General features: G+C 58.7%; 4 protein-coding genes across 6 annotated transcripts in view; 2 read left to right on the forward strand and 2 right to left on the reverse strand.

Moving 5' to 3' along the window:
* ZNF628 (zinc finger protein 628) overlaps nt 1–2,423 on the reverse strand; it is a 61,335-nt gene extending 58,912 nt beyond the window's left edge. Inside the window, exon 1 of the mRNA XM_067018765.1 lies at nt 2,298–2,423. Coding sequence (XP_066874866.1) covers nt 2,298–2,412 — 115 coding nt within the window. The 5' untranslated portion in view covers nt 2,413–2,423. The remainder of the gene's footprint in view (nt 1–2,297) is intronic.
* UBE2S (ubiquitin conjugating enzyme E2 S) lies at nt 692–6,004 on the forward strand. The gene is made up of 4 exons (XM_059044262.2): nt 692–1,285; nt 1,892–2,039; nt 3,398–3,588; nt 5,527–6,004. Exons 1-4 carry the CDS (start codon nt 1,283–1,285, stop codon nt 5,854–5,856), a joined length of 672 nt encoding a protein of 223 aa, XP_058900245.1. The 5' UTR covers nt 692–1,282; the 3' UTR covers nt 5,857–6,004.
* A 7,920-nt stretch (nt 6,005–13,924) lies between these two features.
* Nucleotides 13,925–16,459, reverse strand: RPL28 (ribosomal protein L28). 3 transcript variants are annotated; one of them, XM_059044293.2, is made up of 5 exons: nt 16,375–16,459; nt 15,952–16,040; nt 15,733–15,856; nt 14,262–14,380; nt 13,925–14,067 (listed from the first exon to the last, which is right to left on the reverse strand). In XM_059044293.2, exons 1-5 carry the CDS (start codon nt 16,448–16,450, stop codon nt 13,978–13,980), a joined length of 498 nt encoding a protein of 165 aa, XP_058900276.2. In that variant the 5' UTR covers nt 16,451–16,459; the 3' UTR covers nt 13,925–13,977. The 3 variants fall into 3 exon arrangements, with proteins under 3 accessions (XP_058900276.2, XP_066875080.1, XP_066875081.1); XM_067018979.1 differs by having other exon boundaries at nt 16,207–16,384; XM_067018980.1 differs by lacking the exon at nt 16,375–16,459 and adding an exon at nt 16,226–16,367.
* Nucleotides 15,935–20,840, forward strand: TMEM238 (transmembrane protein 238). The gene is made up of 3 exons (XM_059044283.2): nt 15,935–16,107; nt 16,467–18,417; nt 20,717–20,840. Exon 2 carries the CDS (start codon nt 17,874–17,876, stop codon nt 18,408–18,410), a length of 537 nt encoding a protein of 178 aa, XP_058900266.1. The 5' UTR covers nt 15,935–16,107; nt 16,467–17,873; the 3' UTR covers nt 18,411–18,417; nt 20,717–20,840.
* The last annotated feature ends 874 nt before the right edge of the window (nt 20,841–21,714 follow it).

Raw genomic sequence — 21,714 nt, forward strand, 5'->3', positions numbered from 1 at the left:
AGAAGGCCTGACAGGGGCGCCGCGGACGCACCGCACAGGAGCCGAGGAGGCGGGTGAGCTCCCGGGCCTCCCGCTCTCAGGGCGCCGACACTGGGCCGCCCGGGGCGCTCTGCGCCGGTTCCCCAGACAGGGAAAGGGAGTCCCGGCGAGGCCTGGCTGGCGGGAGGCCGCGGTCAGTCACAGGCAGGGCCAGGCCCTCAACAAGGCCTGGGGGCTCGTCCTTCTTTCTCGGGCACAGTCCTCACAGGAGGAGACTGAGGCCTGGCTGGGGCCAGAGGTCACACACTGGACGGCCAGGCGTCTACGCCTTCAGCGCCCGGCTGACTGCTCTTGGAACCTCCGCTACACACCACGCAGGTCACAGGTCATTCTCAGCACAAAATGGCGCCTCGGAGAAAAACGTACGATTGCCAGCGCCGACCCCCACTCCCGGCTGAGGAAGGGGCGCGGGCATCCGCGAACAGTCATTTGCATACACAAAAACCGACGAACTTCATTGGCTGCGAGTGCCTGGGTCCGCGCTAGGCAAGGCTCCCATTGGTCGCTCTCCATTTTTCTCGCCCCCCCCCAACCCCTTACTGCCTTCTCCGTCAAGGATTGGCCCGCGCGCGTCTGGTGACGCCACTCCACGACTGCGCGTCACTATTGGCCGGCGCGCCTTCTATCTTCCTTTTAAACCGCCAGAGCCCCACCTCCCCTCGCCCTGCCCAGGCTCCACGGCCGACCGTTAGTCGCGTGCGTGATCTCCTGGGCGTCGGGGCGCGCGCGTGCGCCAGCGTCTCATTCAAACGGGCCAATCAGCGGTCGCGTCGCCCTTCACGTCCTCTTCCACTCTTCTTCCTCTTCTCCGCCACTCCATCCTCCCGGATCCCCTCCCCGACCACCGCGCACCCCCACTGGTCGGCCCGCCGAGCGCCCCCTCCCCAACTTCGGCCCACAGCTTGCTGGAAGGAAGCGAGCGCGTCGAACGCCGAGGGCCGTGCGCGCTGACGTCACGGGTCGAGGCACGGCGAAAGGGGGCCGCGAGGGGGCGCGGCCTGTGGGCGGATATAAAAGGGCGGCGGTGCGCGCGGCCGGCTTAGTGCGGCCGGGCACCGGGGGTGGGCGGAGCTGCGGGAGCGGTTCGCGGCTCGCGGCGGGCGTCGGAGGCACCGGGGAGCAGAGCGGGGCCGCCGGGGCCTCGCTAGGGCCGCAGCGGCAGCAGTTGGGCCCCCCGCCCCGGCCGGCGGCCGGAGAGCGCAGGAAGGGGGCCGGGGGGACCCGCCCCCGGCCAGCAGCAGTCATGGTGAGCGAGGCGTGCAGGCCCGGGAGGGGTGGTTGGCCCCCCCCGCGCCCCGAGGAGGAGGCGGGGTCTCAGGAGCCTCTCGCGGGCAGCTTGGGGAATTTGAGGGCCCACCTGGGTATCCCGGGCCTGAGATGGGCCCAGGGGCCTTCCTGTAGGCGGGGCGGGAGGGGAGGGCCCGGCCGAGCTCCGGGCTTTTGGGCCCGCCCGTGGGTGTTTCGGGAACAACGACGTTCCGCCGTCGTCTCCAGGCCCGAGTTGGGGTTTCCAGGGTGGTCTTAACCAAGGTTAGGTGGGGAAGGGGGACCGGTATAGGCCTCGGGCCTTCCCGGAATCATTGGGGGCCTTGCGGATCTACGAGCGGGCTTTGGGGTCTTCTGGGGAAGGTGGAGACATCCGCAAGCCCTCGGCAATCCGCCCTATTTCTAGTGGGGGATCAGCTTGGGGCGGTCGCCTGAAGCATCCTGGGTTGGGGGTTCTGGGAGCTCGGGGTGATTGACAGCCTGGGACTGCAGGAATAAGAGACTAGGGTGCCACCGCATCCTAGATCTGCAGGAGGCACCAGGCCCTGGCTCTGCCCGTGGCTCACCCCCTTGTCTCCATACCTAGAACTCCAACGTGGAGAACCTGCCTCCCCATATCATCCGTCTGGTGTACAAGGAGGTGACGACACTGACAGCTGACCCACCTGATGGTATCAAGGTCTTTCCCAATGAGGAGGACCTCACTGACCTGCAGGTCACCATTGAGGGCCCTGGTGAGTGTGGGAACGAGAGGGAGGGGTGCACTTCCTAGATCCTCGTCAATCTTAGAGCAAGGATAGGAGGCTCCCACTGTAAGGTGGACTGCCAGACCCTGAGGACGCCAGGGTAGCTATGACAGGCACACCTGTTACACACGGTGCTCTCAGTATGCAGGGCAGGACACTAGAAATGACAAGTAATTGTGTACACTTTCCCCGTAAGTGTTGTGAGAAAAATTCTGGAGGCCAGGAGAGCATATAATGGGGCCTTACCTGGGTTTGGGTGTTTGCTCCATCCTGAAGTACAGGTAGGAATTAAGTGGCATTGGGAAGAGGATGCCAGGTGGGGAGAAGTGTCAGCAAAGGCCTGGAGGGGAGGCTGGGTCATCTCAAACTCCTTTCTGCCGCTGGTGTTAGGTTCTCTGGGGGACCAAGCAGAGGACAAGCCAAATGCAGGCTTTCAGGGAGATAACAGTAATAACCAAATGACTACAGGGGATCGTTTGATCTTGCAGAGTGGTTTAGCACGTCGCTCCACGTGCACTGCATTTAAGTTATTTGAATTTTTACAATTTAAGTGAAGAGTATATGATGAAGGACCTAGTCTGGAGTTGAACTTGTGGGGAGGGGGTCAGGGAAGACTTCCTGAGGAACAGAAGAAAAAAGACTTGTGAAGCTTATAGGGAACAGATCTTTTAGGGCTTGTAGGCCTCTTTTCAAAGGAGTTTGGAAAGGAAGCCTTTGGAGGGCTTAAAGCCAGGCCAGTGGGTCGCTTCAGACTTCACTTTGACTTTAGTGAGGGGCTGGGGCTGGAATATGGAGGCTGCTCAGGAAGCCACTGGCCACGGGCATCCCTCGGGTGAGAGACGTGGTTCCGCTGGACTTGGAGGTGGGCTCAGATTCAGGAGTGGACCTGGAGGTCAGCTGCCCAGGCTGTGATGGGTTGGACGTGGGGGCTGGGGCATGAAGGACAGCCATGGGTCTGGAACAGCTCCCAGTGTTCACTGCGGCAGAGGAGACCACAGAGTGGACAGCACTGTCCTGACATCTGCCTGAGAGGCTTCCAAATAGATGTTTTTCTGAGGAGCTGAGTGGGCATGTGTGTCTGTGCCTCTTGGGAAGGGCGTGCTGTGCCTTCACTTGGGAATGAAGAGGGATCCGTGGGTGGGGACCACCAGTCAGGGGGTTAACTCTGAGCTGGGGGTGGTGCCTGTGGCCCCCGGGAACCTGGGCCTGTCTTCCTCTCGAGAACCCCCCGGTCTGGTGGAGGAGGCGGTGGGGCACTTGCCTCGCAGCCAGACCGTGGAGACTGGGTTTTGGGGGTGCCTGGAAGGCCTGCACCTCCTGACACTGTCCCCCGCCCTGCATTCCAGAGGGGACCCCATACGCCGGAGGCCTCTTCCGCATGAAACTCCTGCTGGGGAAGGACTTCCCTGCCTCCCCGCCCAAGGGCTACTTCCTGACCAAGATCTTCCACCCAAATGTGGGCGCCAACGGTGAGATCTGCGTCAACGTGCTCAAGAGGGACTGGACGGCTGAGCTGGGCATCCGGCACGTGCTGCTGGTGAGTTCTGCCTGGGCCTGGGCCTCCCTCCTGGACGCATCCCAGTGACGTCCAAGCCACGCAGCCTTGTTTCTCCTCTAAAGTCAACGCCGAAGGGGTCGGGGCTTCCACATACAAGTCCAGATTTCCAGCTTTTCTGGAAGGGTTGGCAGTGCCCAGCTACCTTTGCCGTGGAACAAGTGATGGGTTTGTGTAGCAGGATGGTGTTCTGACAGGTACAAGTCAAGCGTCTGGTGAGGGCGAAGATAGACTTTTCCAGTATCCTCCAGCGTACAGTTCATTGGTGTTTCAACAGCCACAGCTTGTACAACCATCACCATTGTCATTCCATTGTTTCTCAACCAGGGTGGTTTTTTCCCATTGGGGACATTTTTAATTGTCACAGCTGGGGGTGCTACCAGCACCTAGTTGGGGGAGGCAGGGCGGCTGCTGTACGTCCCGCAGCACGGACCACCCTGCGGAGAGCCATCCGGGCCCGCCTCCGCCAAGCTGACGTGGGGACCCCAGACTGCTCTGCTGGCCCAGGGTCCCCATAGGCCGCTTAAAGCGTGTAGGTCACTTGCTGCCTCTCCACCCCTCTCACAAGGTGAAATTTGAAAAAACAAACACTGACTTTCTGATGAGCCCCTGGGGCAGCTTGTAGGGAGCGTGGGGGATTGGGGTTCCTACAGGGCACGGCGGGGGGGGGGGATTGAGCACCAAGGTGAACAGAGCCCAGACCTTTCCCTCCTCTCCCTGGGGTGTCAGGGGTGGCTGCCGGCGACCCCAGAGATGAGCTCACGGAATGACTCGCAAGTGTCCCCAGCGATCCCTAGGGCCTTCAGCGTGGGGCCCAGGCCGGGCTCGGCCATGCGAGGGCAGCTGTGGGAACGGCGGGCAGTCAGGCCTCTGGTTGTGGGGTGCGGCTGTCAGCATTAGCGTGTGATCCTGGTCCCTCGTGATCAGTGATGTGTGTTGGGCCAGGTGCTTTGGGGGGTACTTGTTACTGTCCCCATTTACAGGTGAGAGAGCATTTCACCTGCTCAAGGCCAGAGAAGTTCTGGGTCCCTGGGGTGCTCTGTGTTCCCTTTTAGAATGAAAGTGGAGGTAAAACAAACACGGCTTAGGGGCCGTGGCTTAGGGGCCACAGCTGTCTGTGTAGACTCCTATTAGAAGGGTCCATTGGGGGCTGGCTGGGCACACCTTTCAGCCTCGATTTACTCTGCAGTTAAAATGGGCGGATTAAAGAATATTGAAGACTCCCTTCCTTCCGGGACCCCACTCTGTGTCATCGGGCATCAGTCCCAGTTTATGCCCTGGTGCCTTTCTCTTGGGTAGTAACAGCTTGCCCAGCCACGGTTTGCGCCTCTGCCCTTGAGATGCCTGCTAAAGCCAGTGATGGCTCTAGCTTTAAGCATCTTCCTGTAGTGTAACGTAGAGCTACTTGTCTAGTCGCTAGTTCCTAAGTTGTCCCCCTCACTTCCTTTTTTTGTTGTTTTGTTTTGTTTTGTTTTGTTTTGGCTGCATTGCGTCTTCGTTGCTGCACGAGGGCTTTTGTCTTCGTTGCAGCGAGCAGGGGCTACTCTTCATTGCGGTGCACGGGCTTCTCATCGCAGTGGCTTCTCTTGTTGCGGAGCGCGGGCTCTAGAGCGCAGGCTCGGTAGTGACGGCTCGCGGGCTGTAGAGCGCAGGCTCAGTAGTTGTGGCGCGCGGGCTTAGTTGCTCCGTGGCACGTGGGGTCTTCCCGGACCAGGGCTCGAACCCGTGTCCCCTGCATCGGCAGGTGGATTCTTAACGACTGCGCCACCAGGGAAGCCCCCCTCACTTCCTGAGTGACCTGGGGCGAGTCACTGATCGCGGTGCCTGCACGCGTGTGCCAGCTGGGGGAGCGGTGTTGGGAGTGGAGGCCACAAGGCCGGACGTGTGAGGCCCCCCCTGACCCTGGCGCTCTCCCCACAGACCATCAAGTGCCTGCTGATCCACCCTAACCCCGAGTCTGCCCTCAACGAGGAGGCGGGCCGCCTGCTCTTGGAGAACTACGAGGAGTACGCCGCCCGCGCACGCCTGCTCACAGAGATCCACGGGGGCGCAGGCGGGCCCAGCAGCGGCAGGGCCGAGGCCAGCCGGTCCCTGGCCGGCGGGGCTGTGGCCTCCACCGCTGACCCCATGGCCCCTGGGGGCCCAGCAGGGGCCGAGGGGCCCATGGCCAAGAAGCACGCGGGTGAGCGTGATAAGAAGCTGGCAGCCAAGAAAAAGACGGACAAGAAGCGGGCGCTGCGGCGGCTGTAGTGGGCTCTCCTCCCTCCCTCTCCCACCCGCCACCCACCTGCCCCCAACTCTGTCTCTAAGTTATTTAAGTTATGGCTGGGGTGAGGGAGGGCACGGGGGCACTCGGACCTGGATCTGTTTTTCTAAATAAAGTTGGAAAAGCAGCTGCTGTTGCCTCCACCACCCTGGCTTTGAGCAGTGGGCGCCCCAGCCCGAGTCTTCACGCAGGCTGAGCACAGGTGTCTCAGCTCAGCGGGCCTCCTGTTGGGGTCAGGGGCGCCCTCTGTCTGAGGGGTGCAGTGCCAGGCACGGGCCTGCTGCTGATCTCTCCTGCCCTTGTTCTCCTGAAATGGGCGTAGTGGCCGGGCAGTGGGTGTGGGCGCCCCGTCCGTCTGCCATGCGCTGGGGCACTTGATCCCGCTCTAGCCAGCAAAACATGTTCCTGTGGATTTCTGTATCACATAGCACAAATCCCAGGCCTAAGGAGACACCTGTCTTCCAATATGTGTTGGTCGGAAGTTGGTCTGATGGGCTGGTCACAGCCCCCTTTTGTGGCTGACCCAGTCCTTCTGTGGGACCCAGTTGATTCGGTGGAGCTGATGAGCCCCGGGTGAGCACCTGACTGCAGGAGCACGTCCCAGCGTGGCCGCAGCTTCTGCCCTCACTCCAGGGGTTGGGGCGGGGGACCCGGCGCACGTCAGCTTCCTGCGCGCAGCATCCCTGCCCTGTTCCTTCATCTGCAGGAGGGCAGACCTGCTGGTCATTGTACCTCTTGGACTGTTACGGAGGGTCAGGTAAGGGCCACGGACCCCGACAAGCGTCGGGGTTCTCGGCTGGTGGGAGAGTAGGGAGCAGTCGGTCTTGGCAGAAACCAACGAAGGCACCAATGGGGAGGCCCAAGGTTTTGCTGCCCTCTGTCAGGCTCTGTGCCGGGCCTTACCTTCGGACAGTGTCAAAAATGACCATAAGATACAAAGAGAAAGGAGAGCCTGGTATGCCAGTTTTCACAGTTGCTTCCTTTGTAATCAGCAAAGCCTGGAATATAACCCATGTGTTCACCAGTGGATGAACGAGTAAAGGAATTGTGAGCTCACACAGTGGGATACTACTTAGCTAAACACTGACACACAAGATAACATGCTGGGTGAAGCCATATACGGAAGAGTACAAAATACTTGATTCCATTTATATGAAATTCTAGAACAGGCAAAGTTAGTCACTAGTGGCCAGAAGCAGATCACTGGCTGGCTGAGATCAGGGAGGATAAAGTGTACTGGGGTGTGGGAAGGCTTTGGGTGTGATAAGCACATTCCAGATCCTGATTATGGTGGGGGTCACGTGGGCGCACAATTATGTCAAAACTTACAAAGTATATACTTAAAATAGGTGTATTTTACTTTGTGCAAAGTATAAGAGAAGTGGATTTAACTTTTTAAATCAAGGACTTCTGTTTATCTAAAGTAGAATGAAAGACAAGTCGGTGGGGTTGCATGCAAGACATACAATCGAAAAGGACAAATCCAAACAAACGCATAAAGAGCTCCTACAAATCAGTAAGAAACAACACAAAAGTTGGCAAAAAGCACTTGCACAAATGCTTCACAAAAGGGGAAATCCCGACGACTGCCGAGCACATGCAAAGATTCCCACGTCACTAGTGATGGGGAAAGTGCAGTGCAAACCAAAGTCGAGACCACTATGCTCCCGTGAAACTCGCCACAGTGATAAGACCTGACAACGCCACGTGCAGGGCCACGGATACTCTCCTGGTCCACAGGGCGGCCCTGGCAGGAGCGTGAAATGGTAAAAGTCACGTGGGGACGCGGTAGTGTCTCGTTACTCAGCCTTCTTGCACATGTCCCGTGGGCTGCAAAACCACATTTGTCCTAATTGCAAGCAGTATAAACATGCTTGTATATTCAAGGAGCAATGCTACACAACACAAAAGTAGTGAACCATCACTACTTCCAGCAGCGTGGAAAACTCAACATCAGCCAAACAAGCAAGTCACAGGAGACCCACAGCCTGAATGCCTTCACACACAATTCCAAAACCGTCCAAGCCAAGCTGTGCTGCTAAACACACATACCTTCGTGGTAAAGCTGTAAAAGCAAGAAGATTGTTTCCCTAAAGCTCAGGATACTGGTTACCTCTAACCAGTAGGGAGCACAGGAGGGAAGTGTATAAATATGTTTTGTATGCTTTTCTCTGTGTCTGCTATATTTCAGAATTTTAACAACATGAAGAAGCTCATTATGAGATATGGACCAATCTCCAAAATATGTGAGAAAGAGCAACATGCAAATGCTGTGCAAGATATGCTACCATTTCTGTTCTTCTTTGTTTAATTTTGTTTTAAATAGGATGTGGGACTTCCCTGGTGGCACAGTGGTTAAGAATCCGCCTGCCAATGCAGGCCACAAGCGTTCGAGCCCTGGTCCGGGACGATCCCACATGTCGTGGAGCAACTAAGCCCGCGCGCCACAACCACTGAGCCTGCGCTCTAGAGCCCGCGAGCCACAACTACTGAAGCCCGCGCGCCTAGAGCCCGTGCTCCGCGACGACAGAAGCCACCGCAATGAGAAGGCTGTGCACCGCAACGAAGCCCCAATGCAGCCAAAAATAAATAAATAAATAGGATGGTTATTTGCTTGCATATTCATCGAATGCCTCCAGAAGGTTACATCAGCACCTGCAAATACTGTCCCAAGAAAGGAGAGCTTGGAATACCATGTGCATGTTACCCATTCAAAAAACAAAGGCTTAAGAAAAAAAAAAGCAAGCAAAGACTTGACTTCTTTTTAATTTTAAAGGTAACAAGAGCTTCTTCAATGAAACGGCTCCCTCTCATTCCCATCTCCCCACACCCAATTCCCTTAATCAGGGACACCCAATGTCAGCAGGTTCTTGTGTATTTTTCTGGGGAAATTCTATGCAAACGTAAGCAAATTTAAACATATGTTCTTTTTATTATTTTATTTTTATGTTTTGGCCACACCATGCCGCTTGTGGGATCTTAGTTCCACGACCAGGGATTGAACCCACGACCAGGGATTGAACCCGCTCCCTCGGCAGTGAGAGCGTGGAGTCCTCACCGCTGGACCAGCAGGGAATTCCCATAAACCATAAACGTGTATTCTTTCACGTCCAGCGTTTCATCTGTGTACAACACAGCACGTCGCACCTGGGCTTTTTGACTTAGCACATCTTGGCCACCTGTCCTGCAGCACTCACAGCCCTTCCCTGCCCTCAGCCGAGCCCTAATGTATGTCACACCGAGCTGGAAGGAATGACCTTTGGGCATGGAGCCCGTGGCACACAAGGAACAGAGTCAGCCTTTTCAAGTGGCAACCCTGTGCCAGAGGGCACATTCCTTCGTAACTGCACAGACGTGGCCAGACCGTTCCCCGTGGGTTTGTACCAATTGACGCTGTCGGTGACGTTAAGTGTGCCCAACCCCCCACCACGGCCTCACTAAGTGCACTTTGATTTTTACCCAACTTGGGGGTGTTTCTCAACCCGAGAGGTGAACACTATCTTAGTCTATCTTTAAAAGACATTTTTTACAACAGCTCTGGAGTGACACAGAAATCGTGAAGACAACAGTGTCCCCCGCCCCCCCGCCCTTGGCTGCATCTCCTCCATGAATGCTACTGCTGAGCGAAGGTGCTGAAACAAATGTGCTGGTTTTGCTGTGAGAACCTGGCCAAGGGCCGTGGGGGTAACAGACAGGGTGAACTCAGCAGGCCTGGGGTGCGCGAGGCCCACAGGTGGATGATTGTGAACAGTTTCCAAGATGAAACACAAGGGGCTTCCCTGGCGGTCCGGTGGTGAGGGCTCCGCACTTCCACTGCAGGGGGCACGGGTTCAACATCCGGGCAGGGAACTAAGATCCCACATGCCAGGCGGCACGGTCGGATGGGGGCTGGGATCCTGGGCTCCTCGCGTGTCTCCAAACCACGTGCTCCTCTCATTTTCATAATGAAAGCCTTTAAAGAATAGATTTTATTACAGCAAATGACTACAAGAGAAACAAAGAGGGTTTTTTAATTCCTGGACTGGGAAGAAACAGCCTGGAGGGAATGCAGCAGAGGACACGGCGGTGTAGTCACAGAACGCACGCAGACCCGGAGCCACAGGCACTAGCGTGTGTGGATTTGTCCTCAAAGCCCTCGGGAAAACACGAGCATCGTTTTGTGTGCAAAGAGTCACAGACGCGGGAAGACGTGTGACTGCTCTGAGTCCATCTGCTCAAGATAGTTTACAGTGAACCGTTCGTTCGTGCAAGGAAGACGAGCGGGCTCGCCCTGGCCGGCCACGTTACAAGCTTTCTGCACATTTAACCTCAAGGGCCTCAGGAAGTCAGGTCTATTCGTGTGCGCGCGTCACAGGCACAGAGGCTGAGGAGTGACCTGACGTATGCGAGGTACCCGTGAAGACGGAACTATAAGCAGGGCCGGCCCCTCCCAGGAACAGAGCGTGTCTCCGCGCTGAGCTTCCGCCGCTCTGAGCGACCGCGTGCGGGGCAGCCGCCAAGCGCGCCTCCCACACTCACTGCGGACATTCCCCGCATCAGCCTGGAGACAACGGCAGCAAACGAAACCAAGACCTGTGCACTGCGGAGCCCTGAGCGATCAGACGCTCGAAACGACCTCACTGTTTCATCGGTAGGGAAACTGAGGCGCAGGGAGAGGAGTGACTCAGCCAAGCGTAGGAACTGAACTGGCAGGAGGGGGACGCTGTGGGTGATGGAGGACGGGAAGCGTGCGGGGACCTCTCTGGGCGCTTGCCTGTCATCTCACCGCCTCCCGGCCCCACTGTTCCTGCTGAGAAGCCGGCAGTTAGTCTTACTGCGCTTCCCTTGCACGTGAGTCGCTCTTCTCTTGATGCTTTCCAGATTTTCCCTGTCTTTGGCACTCAGCGTTTTTACTATCATGTGTCTGGGTATTTATGATTTTTTAAAATCTTGTATTAATTCTTTGTTTGCTTTTCCAGTTTCCATGCCAACATACATCACTTGTGAGAAAACAAAGTTTGCACAGATGGCCCCCCATACAAACCACACCTGCCGCCAAGCTCTCTCCTTCCCCAGGAGGCAGATGGGAAGCTGAGGCCTGGAGTGCCCGCAGCACTGGGGCTCCAGCAGCAGAGCCTCAAGACTGAGAACTGTTCCCTCCCACCAGTCCTCTCCTGGTTCCACCTCACCGAAGTGCCATCCAGACCCCTGGCGTGGCATCCCCAGCCCAGCCACCCCTGATGGCCTGGCCACCCGCAGGGCTAGAGGTCCACAGACTGAGTGAGGCAGTCCTGAGGAGGAAACTGAGGCCACAGAGGGAAGTAGTTATCTGGGGGGTTCAGGTGACCAGCCGGACTCCACGTGGGCTAAGAGCCTAGAGGAGCAGGGCCCTGGGGCGGGCAAGGAGACAGACACCATCTGACAGCCGGCCGCCACCTGGGTGAGCAGGTGCTCAGCGCGGCGTGCATCCGCTACGCTGGGGGGCCGGGCTGTCCCGGCTCACAGGACACACCCGCTAGATGGACTTCAGTGCTGTGGAGAAAAACGAAGCCGGCGTGGGGGTGGTTTTTGATTTCTAAGAGTGGCTAGGAGAGGGACTTCCCTGGCAGTCCAAAGTTTAAGACCGGGCGCTTCCACTGCAGGCGGCACGGGTTCGATCCCTGGTCGAGGAACTAGGAACCCGGATGCTGGCCAAAGGGGAGAAAAGTGGCCAGGAGAGACCTCGCTGCCCTGCAACACGTGAGAGTAAGAGGCCCTGGCTCCCTGTGGGGAAGCACCTTCCAGACAGAGGACCGGCTAGCGTCGATGCTCCCAGGCAGGACCGCGTGGAGAGGGTGGACAGCAAGGGCCTGGGCATCCGAGTGCAAATGGGTCCGACCGACCGAGGCCAGGGGGCTGCCTTTTGCTCGGAGGAGGACAGGAACCGCGGGGGGGTCTTCAGCAGGTGTTAAGTCGCCTAGGTCCCACCTGAAACCGAGGACGCCACCGCACCTGGGCTGAGGACAGGCCCCAGTGGGGTGAGGGTGGATGGCCGGGGGGGAGGAGGCTTTGGCAGCGTGCACTCAGGCTCCCGCCCACCGAGGACGGCTGGAGGGGCAGCAGGATGGAGGGGGTCAGGAACCGTCTGGGCGTGTGGAGCTCCTGGGCCCCAGCAGAGCTGCGAAGTGGGGGCATGGCTGTCGTCTCTGCGCAGCGTCCTCAGGATGGCAGAGACCTGAACCCTTGGCCCATGGCACAGGGGCTGGCGCGCAAGAGGCGCACAGGAAACACACCAGGAGCCATGCCGGGGGCGGCCTTTGCCCACCTGAGCCTCGGTTTCTCCATCTGCAAGGCGGGGATGACACCTGCTTCGTGGGGCATCCGGGGTACTCAGAGACAACAGCCGTTCCTCAAGCGTATGTGTGTGTACATGTGTGTGTACACACGCGCGCCACGGGCCCATCTGAATGGTTAGAGACGCCATCCAGCTCGTCATAGGCTTAAAACACCACACCAACAGCTAATTACCGCACTCACCTGCATTCTTTTTTTTTTTTTTTTTTTTTGCGGTACGCGGGCCTCTCACTGTTGTGGCCTCTCCCGTTGCGGAGCACAGGCTCCCGACGCGCAGGCCCAGCAGCCACGGCTCACGGGCCCAGCCACTCCGCGGCACATGGGATCCTCCCGGACCGGGGCACGAACCCGTGTCCCCTGTATCGGCAGGCGGATTCTCAACCACTGCGCCACCAGGGAAGCCCTCACCTGCATTCTTTAACCCAGCCCGTCGCTCGCGCCACCGCCCGAACCACATTCCCCTCCCCCAGTCCATGGACAAACGGACTGCCACAAAACCCGTCCCTGGCGCCAAAAAAGGTTTGGGGCCACTGCTTTAGCCCAATTAATTCTGACAAGAGGCAGAAAGACCCAGTTACCTGCCCACGGCCACACAGCCAGCAGCTAACCTGGCAGAAGGACCCAGGCGGGTGCCCAGTGGCAGTGCCTACGAGCCCACGCCACGGTTGTAATAAACACAGGGAAGCAACGAGGAGAAACTACGTTAGACCCAGTGGTCAAAAAAGACCTCTGAGGAGACACAGCTGCGCAGCCTGGGGGAGGGCTGGGGAGAAGGCCGCACTGGAGAGCAGTCAGGAGCGGCTGAAGGCAGGGCGGAGGGCAGCCACCTGCCGAGAGCAGGAGGCAGGTGAGGGACGTGCTGCAGGGACGCTGGGCTCACCCCCAGTGCAGCAGGAAGCAGAAGCGCCTGGCCAGGTGGGCTCCTCGCCAAAAGAAGGCTGTTCAAGGACAGGCCTGCTGGCACAAAGCCGAGGCCGCCACCCTCCTCCCGGCTGGCCGGTGCAGCTTGCCCCCTCCCCCAGCTGTGCACAGAGCCCCACAGGCTTCTGGACTCGGGAGCTGCGCTGGTGCCCCTGAGGGCAGTTCTGGGCCCAGAACCAAAGGCCAAGGCATACTGAGGGCCCCGTCCACCCCCAAGTCCCAGGATGCTCACTTCACGCCTGCAGAGCCCCCTGGGGAGGCTGAGCTGCACCAGGACCCACGGTGGGAGGGGAGGGCCGGCCGCTCCTCATCCCAGCTCCCACTGGGGTTTCCAGGCCACCCCAGGAGAAAGAAATGGTCTACGGCTGGGGTCCCAGGCAGCAAAGACGCAGACTGTAAGTGCTTCCTCCCTCCAAGGCCACACTGCCAACGCTGCTGTGACGCAGGCCACAGGACTATACAAAACAGAAGGCGCGCCGGCCCTGGGTCTACGTGCCCACCCCTCAGGAGCCTTAGACTGAATGCTAACATTTCCACACAACGCCGCGAAGTTTTGTCACGCGTTAGCAGAGTAGAGGACCATGCCGAGTCTGGATTTTACTTAACCCGCAGTTCCCTCTTTTGTGGAACTGAACCACCACCTCTGAGCGTCCGGTGTAGAATTTCACAGCAACGCCCGCCCTCCGCGATGGGCAGGAACGACGGGCCGAGGACCCGCACAGAACCGGGGCTCAGCTCCCCCACCTGGACCTGGTCCCTCCACTCAGCACACGGCCGGCCGGTAGGGGAGCCCCTGGGGACACGGCCTGCAAGGCGAGGTTGAGGCAAGTCAGCTGACAGCTTTATTGCATTTGCGGAAGGGGACAGAGTGCTCAGGAGCTCTTGGTGGGGCGGGTCCGCTTCCTCTTCACCATCACAGGCTTCTGGCTGCGCAGGATGGCGCTGGCTCTGCGGATGGCAGCCTGGGAGGCGAGGCGGGCTCGGGTCACCCACCCCAGCAGCCGTGCGCCCCCCCCAAGCCTCCCAGATGGGCGACGTTCCCTCTTCCCCTGAGCGCAGGTCCAGCTCCAGTCGGCGCAGCACTGGCCGGGCTCCCTGGGTCCCCCCTGTGTAGTCGCCGCCACCTCGTGGCATCAGCTCTCCAGCCCCCACTCACCATACGCAAATCCGGGCGGTACTTGTTCTTCCGGATCATGTGCCGGATGCTGCTGAGGGTGGCCCGGGCGTTCTTGTTGATGGTGGTCCGCACGTAGGAAGTGGCCGGCTTTCGCTGGCCTGGTGGGATGGGGAGAAGGGGGGGAGACCCCAGGGGTCAGACGGTCCGGACCTTTGGTGCCCACCCCCAAGGTCACATGCACAGCGGTGTGACTCCAAGGAGAGCCTGGGCGAGGAGGGCACTCGGGCCCGTGCCGACCAGGTGGTGGGCACCCCGGAAGCGGCTCTGGCCCCTCTCCCTTCTGCGCCCTCCTGGGCCCTGGCTACCCGCTCAGCGACAAGTGTGAGGCTGGCGTGAGGTGGAGCCACAGGAGGGCCAGGGGAAAACACCTGCTCCTCACCTGTGCACAGGTGGAGCTGGGCTCCCCTGCCCAAGATAAAAAGGAAAACACCCCCTTTATTGTACCAAAAAGCTGATGGGGTCCCGGCTAGGATCCTGTGCTCCTGGGTTTCCCCCCAGATGCCAAGGTCCCTGTACCATACTGGGGATTTGATGTCAGCCTTCTGACCTCAGAGGAGAGCCCATGTTACCTCCTCAGGTCAACCCAATTCCTGACAGCCCAGGAAAAGCCAAGCTTCTGGGGGCCAGCGCACCACTACAAGGTTCTCAGGAGTGCGGGAACATGAGAAGCCCCAAAGCATAAGCAACTGGTTGCTCCCGGGTCCGTGCTCCTAGCAAAGGAGGTTAACCCCCTTCCCTCTGAGAACAAAAAGCCGCAGATGTGGCGGCTGCTGCTGTCACTGAACAGGACACAGGATTCAGAATCCAAAGAGAAATCAGTCCTAATCAGGGACCTGGGAAAAAAACCGATTCCTATCTCTTAAAACCCACTGCCCATCTACAAACGAAAGTGTTGCAAGTGTGATACCATGACTCAGCTGTTACCAAGAGACACCCCACCCCTGCCTCCCCCTGACCTCCCCTAAAAGTCTAAAAGGGCCTGTCTGTGCCTGAGACACAGTGAGGTGGGATGCTGAGCGCCCCATTCTGACTCCTCGAAGCCAGAAGTGGAGCCAAACTACTGCTTCAGACCCAAGCTGTCACTTCCTATGAGGGAGCTAGAAGGCGGCTCCCCATCTGTTTACCTGAATTTTCCCACCGGTGGAGACAGACTTCCTTCCACCTGCTTCAAGGATTTATTCTGAAAACACCACCAAACCGTGAAACCCTGTAATTTAACCCTGACAAACACCCAGCGGAGTTCAGGTGCTTTTAACTCCTCCACTTAGATGATCAGCTCACATAGCTGGTAGGCTAGCGTGGAGAAGAATCAGCCGCCCAGGCAAACGTCCTGACCCCAGGAATCCTCCATTCAATAGCAGAATCACTCCTGGGGCCCGACAGTAAAAACAGTAAAAACCTGCCCCGGATGGGGGTCTGTTGCCTGGGCGCAGCCAGGGCAAATGCTCACCGGATCTCCGCTTCATGACCACCACGACCCCTTTGCCGTCCGCCGCCGGCTCCACGCCCACAGTCTTGCGGTGAATGAGCCCGTTGTAGCGAAAAGAGTTGCGGGCCTTCAGGTTATTGGGTTCCTGGGAAGGAGGACGCATCACGGTCGTGAAGAGGAAGGGAGCACAGCAAACGTAAAGGTCCCTCCCTCCGACCCAGGCGTCGGGGCCCCGCTTACGGTGCTGTACGTCTGTTTATTCCTCTTGATCAAGAAGCTGGAGCAGTTCCGCACGACCATCCATTGCAGATGCGCGGACATGGCGGCAGCTGCGGAGAAAGGGGCGCGGGAAAACGTCAAGGGAGCAGCAGGCCGACGCCGGACAACAGAGGAAGGGTGCGTTTGGAGACCTGGCGAATAGGAGCACCGCGTGGGCCGAGGGCGCCTAGAAATTTGCCAGGCGGGACTGGGCGGCCTAAGGTGGCGGTGCTGAACCTGGGCGGCCGAGACTAACTGCGGAGAACGAGAGGTGCGAATCCACAGCGACCTAAGGCGGCGGGGCCGAGGTGAAGCCAAGAGCGCGAGGGGCGCAGTAAGAGAAGCAGGCAGGGGCACAGACACCCGGTGGCAGGCGCGACAAGCTGTCACGCGGACACAACTCACCTCCTCTCGTGGCGGCGGCCGGATACGGAAAGAGGCAGGCGGGGGGCGGGGCGACGCCTTTCATACCAACACGCATTTCCGCTTCCTCTCAGGGTACGCGCGCGCCATCGCCTGTCCCCGCCTCCTTCCGCCCGCCTCCGAGGCAGCTCGGCCACGTTCGGCTCTTTCCTCCAGTCAGTCTCAAACCGTTCGGGGACTTTCGGAACTCTTCGGCTAGGGACCCGAGGGCGTGTTCTCGACGAGGAGTGGTACAGTTCCGAGGGCCCTTCGTGTGTTTTCGGAACTCCACGGCTGGATTTCCGAGTGTGGCCCTTTCCAGAAGTCCCAAGTCCCTTTCCTCAATGGCTTCTCTCCAATATTGCCACTCAGAGCTTGGCACAGGGTGGGTGCTCAATAACCATTTGTTTTATGAATGAACTTGTTAGTGCGTGAACTATTTAAACCACACAGGGACTTCGGATGCTTCCAGGTTCTTCGTAGGCCCTCGGCTATTCCCGGCGAAGGCAGCAGGCTCGGTCGGACACTTTCGGAACTCTCCGGAAACACTCTTCCGAAGGGCGGCCGGCTTCCCTCTTATTGGCCCATGCCCGCTTCGAATCTCTTCGGAAACACTCGGTCTCCATTCGGCCACGTTCGGAAACCTTCGGCTAACCCCGGGAGCTCCCTCTCAATTCGCCCTCCCCAGTGTCCTCTTAAGCTCCTGAACCATTTCGAGTCTAGAGAGAAGCGGGATGGACCCTTCTCGCAGACTGCCACCCACTTCCTCTAAGGGCGAGGTGTGTTTGGAGGAAAAGAGATTTGCCTGGGAAAAGTCTTGGTTCCTTTGGGGCTTGCACACCTGTTCGCCCAGCTTATTTCCTGTGCCTCGCGGACTCCGGCCCTATTCTCCCCCTCCATTCCGCCCTGTCACACCCGTTACACTTTAGGGAAGTTTATTTTCTGTTGTCAGGGTCCTCTTTAAGGGGCAGGAGCCTCGCCTGATATAACTCTGAGTCCTCAGCCTCACCAGCACAGGGCATGGAGAGACTCCAAGTGAACAGAAGGAATGACGGTGCTTTATGTCACCTCCATTCGGGCCCCTTGAGTTGTGATTATGTCCAGAAACTCCTTGAGGACAGGGGCCTTGTCTGGCCCGTCTCTGTGCCCTTGGACTTCACCGTAATGAGTCCTGACAGTCCAGAGGCCCCAGGAGGAATCTGAGCAAACAGGAATGTCGGGGTTTGCCCTGCTGCCTCTGTGAGAGCACCCCGGCTTTTCACCATGCGCTGCTTTCAGGCTCCTTAAGATGCAGGGGCCCTGGGCCGCACTAATCTGTGCGCCCAGCTGCCTCCAGCATCGGCCTCTGAGGGCCAGGGCGCCCCCGGGCCGGGCTCGTCCGCACCCAGCCCAGCTCAGGTGACCAGGCGGGTGCCGGGCACACCTGGCGCAGTCCCCTGACCCCGCCCCGGACCGGGCCGCACCCGGAACGCCAGAGCCAGCCGCTGCGGTGGAGCAGGGCCATGGCGGCGGCACCGGCGGTGTGCGCCTCGCAGGGGCCCCCGCCGGGCGCACCGTCCCCGCCGGCGGGCGCGCCTGTGCCCGCGACCGGCCTGGGCCGCTGCCGGTTGGCGCTGCTGCTGGCCGTGGCGCTGGACGTGGCGGGCATGGCGGCGCTGCTGACCGGCGTGTTCGCGCAGTTGCAGGTGCGCGGCCGCGACTTCGGCGACCTGCTCATCTACTCGGGCGCGCTGCTCGTCTTCCTGAGCCTGCTCGGCTGGATCCTCTGGTACACCGGCAACATCGAGATCTCGCGCCAGGAGCTGGAGCGCGACTACGGCCTGCGGCCCTCGGTGCTCGCCCGCCTCGCGCGAAAGCTCTCCCGCCGCTGGTCGGCGCCGGCTGTCTCCTCCGCCGGCCGGCGCGCCGCGCCCGGCTCCTGGGCAGCGCGCCCCGCCGTCCGCACGACCCCGCCGCCCGCCGCCGGCTCCCGCCGCGTGCGCCTGCAGCTCGCCACGCTCGAGGCCGGGTCCGGGGCGGCGGGTGCGGGCAACGAGTGAGCCCGAGGTGAGGGGCGGGGAGGCGGGGAGGCGGGGAGGCGGGGAGCGGGGCGGGGCAGAGGGGAGAGATCGAGGGACCGAGGGACAGAGGGGAGAGATGGAGAGACATCAAGGAGAGATGGAAATGGAGAGGCAGAGACAATGGGGAGAGAGAGACAGGTGGAGGTCAAGATTGGAAGGCAGAGAAGCAAAGACTAGCGGAGACCCAGAGGATGAAGACCTCGAGACAGTAGGCCTGGGTGCAGACTGGGGAGAAACAAATGAGACCCTGCCCCCAGACGTGCGTGAGGGCTGGAGAGTCGCCTTTGGCTCCACCAACGCTTGGAGATTCTTCGTCCCTGTGCTCGAGTCCCCAGGTGCACCGAGTCCTATTTCCCATTTAATCCTCCAAGTGTAACAGAGTCTCTGAGGTCACTTAGCTATTACTATCCCCATCCCAGGGAGGACACCGAGGCCCCAAAAGGTGCCACCTCTTGCCAAAGGGGAGGTACCTGTTGCACTCTCCAGAGTGCACTCCTCTGCCAGAGACCTGCTGTGGCTCCCTGTTGCCCTCTGGTTAAATCCAAGCCACTCACCATGTGTGTCTGCCACATCTCAGCCCCACATCTCCTGCCTTCTCTGCAGTTCGAATGACCTCCCTCAGTCCACGATGGCCAGGCTGTCTCACACCAACTGGCCTCTGTCCATGCCTTCGCCTACACTGGGGGGGCCCTTGTTGTCTGCACTCCACTCAGAAAACTTCCCAGGTGTCTTTTCAGATCCAACTCAACTTCAGCGCCTTTCTGGGTCTTCACATTGTCTGAGTTACCCTTGTTATTGCTTGTATCACTGTGTGTTGTATGTGTGTGTGCTGATACTGTCTCTCCCACCCAACAGGGAGCCCCCTGGAGGGCAAGGCCCGGGTCTCTGGTGTCTTTGTTCTTAGCATTCCCCAGCAAAGAGTGAACTCAGGAAGTCAGAGGTTGATGATCCAGTGGGTGGGTGGATGGATGGATGGATGGATGGATTGATGGATGGATGGATGGGTATATGGAGTTGTGGGTGGAGAGGTGGATGGGTGGCCGGATAGAGGGATAAATGGATGGATTGCCTGATGGATAAATAGGTGGTGGATGGGTGGATGTGGTTGGATTGATGGATGGATGGATGAGGGCTAGATGGATGGATGAATTGGTTGATGGATGGGTGGGTGGATGGACGGATATGGTGGGACTGATGCTGGTAGATGGGTGAATGCGGGGTTGTATGGAGGTTTGGGCAGATGGGTAAGTAGATAGATGAGAGGATAGATGGGGTGGTGGGTGGGTGGATGGCTAAGTGGAACGATGGATGGATGAGTGACTGAATCAGTTTCTCAAATGGGGGTTACATAAAAGAATTAAATTCTAATGTCCTAAGACATTCTTTATAGGTGATGAATTAACTTTCCTTCTGTGCATCCGGAAGGATAGTTATATACCCTTTTTTGTGAGAATTTTGAAAATAGTCCAATTATATACTATGTTCTGTGGTTCAGATGAGGAAACAGTTTATGCATAGATGAAGCATGAGCTAACACAAAATTTGGCATACAATGCAGAAATAACCACCTGTGGTTAAAATTACCCCTGGAAACACTTGACCTTGCCCAGAAGTCTAACAGAGCTGGGCAGACCTCTGCTGCTAGAACCACTTGCCAGAAACTGGCCAAGCTGACCGGCCTGTAGGCCCCTCTCAGAAGGAAAACAGGCCTGTCGAAACACAGGGCTCCATAATGGCAGGGTGAGGTGATTCCAGCACATGAGGGACAGAGAACTGGAATTCTAACAGAGGGGCCTGTAGGTCCTGGCTCTGGTCACTCCTTTCTCCCTCTGGGACCAAAATTAGTTGAGAAGATGTGCAGAGCCAAACCCATCCTAGGTCGTTTCTCCCCCCATTTCATCTTCTCTGTCTCTGCCTGCCTTTCTCTTTGTCCCTGTGTCTGTCTCAGTCAATCTCCCGTGTCTTTTTTTATCTTTGTGCCTCTGTCCTCCCCTCGACATATTTGTCTCTCCCTGTCTCTTTTTTGTGTGTAAGTCTCTCCATCTCTGCCTTTCCTTGCCTCTCATTCCCCACCTTGTACCGCCAGTTTCCGCTGAGTTAAAGGCACAGTCGCTGCCGCACGTCCGGGCACGGAGTAATGAAGGAGCCAACAAGCAAGTGCATCAGTCAGTTGTGAGGGACTGAAGTGGGAAGAAGGGGTTCCTTCTCCTGGGGGGGTGGTCCTGGGATGCAGGGATACACGCAGGGGTCCTGAGCAGCCACTAAACCCACCCTCCCTCCTGCAGATGAACGCATGGCCACACCTGTCAGGACACGAGGGAGATGTGCAGCTGCCCCATCATCATCTGGCTGCCAGGATGCCGACGTGTCCTCCATCTATCCTCCCCTGGATAAAGGACTCTGCCTCACTGTGCTGCATATCTGTCTGGGGAGGGACGGCACTGGGGCAGGGGTGACGGAGGGGCTGCCCAAGCCCTTGGGGGCCTGGGAGCCCAGCTCCATGCTGTCCCCTCACGGAGGGGGACAGGAGTGGGGGGCAAGGATCTCAAGCCCAGACCCATCCCCTGAGTCCAGACCTCCCTCAGCCCAGGTTCCTCTGTTAGTTTGAGGTCCCCAGAGATGCAGATAGAGGGACAAAGGCTTGCAAGATATTTGTTGGGGGAAATACTTATGGAGGGTAGGTTGGAGTAGCTCTGTTATCTGAGAAAGGAGTGGCGGAGGGAAGAGGACTGAGCAGGATGAGTCTCCAACTGTAATGGACTTCCAGGAAAATTTCCATCCCATCGCTACCGCTAGGGAGTCTGGGAGCTGTAGTTGTCCGCCTGTTCGTGCGAAGCAAGGCAAATGCCTGCTGGCCCGAGGGCGGCAGCATCCCAACGGCAGGCAGCAGAGGCCGTCAGGCAGCGGCAGAGGGACAGCTGCGGGGCACGGTGGTCCGTGTCCCCCCAGCCCAGCTGCAGTCCCAGCCCAGGCCACCCCCAACTCACCCCAAGCCCCTCAGTCTAGACCCCCCATAACCACAGCCCAGGACCTACACTCAACACAGGACCCCCATCAGCTCAGGCCCCCCCCATCAGCCCAAGTCCCCCTCAGCTTGGATCCTCCCCACTTACCCCTGGACCCCAGACGCCCGTCAGCTCACACCCCCCGTGATCACAGCCCAGGCACCCCCCAACACACACACACACACACACACACACACACACACACACACACACACACACACTCTCTCTCTCTCTCTCTCTCTCTCTCTCTCTCTCTCTCTCTCTCTCTCCTGGCCTCC

The sequence above is a fragment of the Kogia breviceps genome, chromosome 18 (assembly GCF_026419965.1).
Source record: "Kogia breviceps isolate mKogBre1 chromosome 18, mKogBre1 haplotype 1, whole genome shotgun sequence".
Lineage (NCBI taxonomy): Eukaryota > Metazoa > Chordata > Mammalia > Artiodactyla > Physeteridae > Kogia > Kogia breviceps.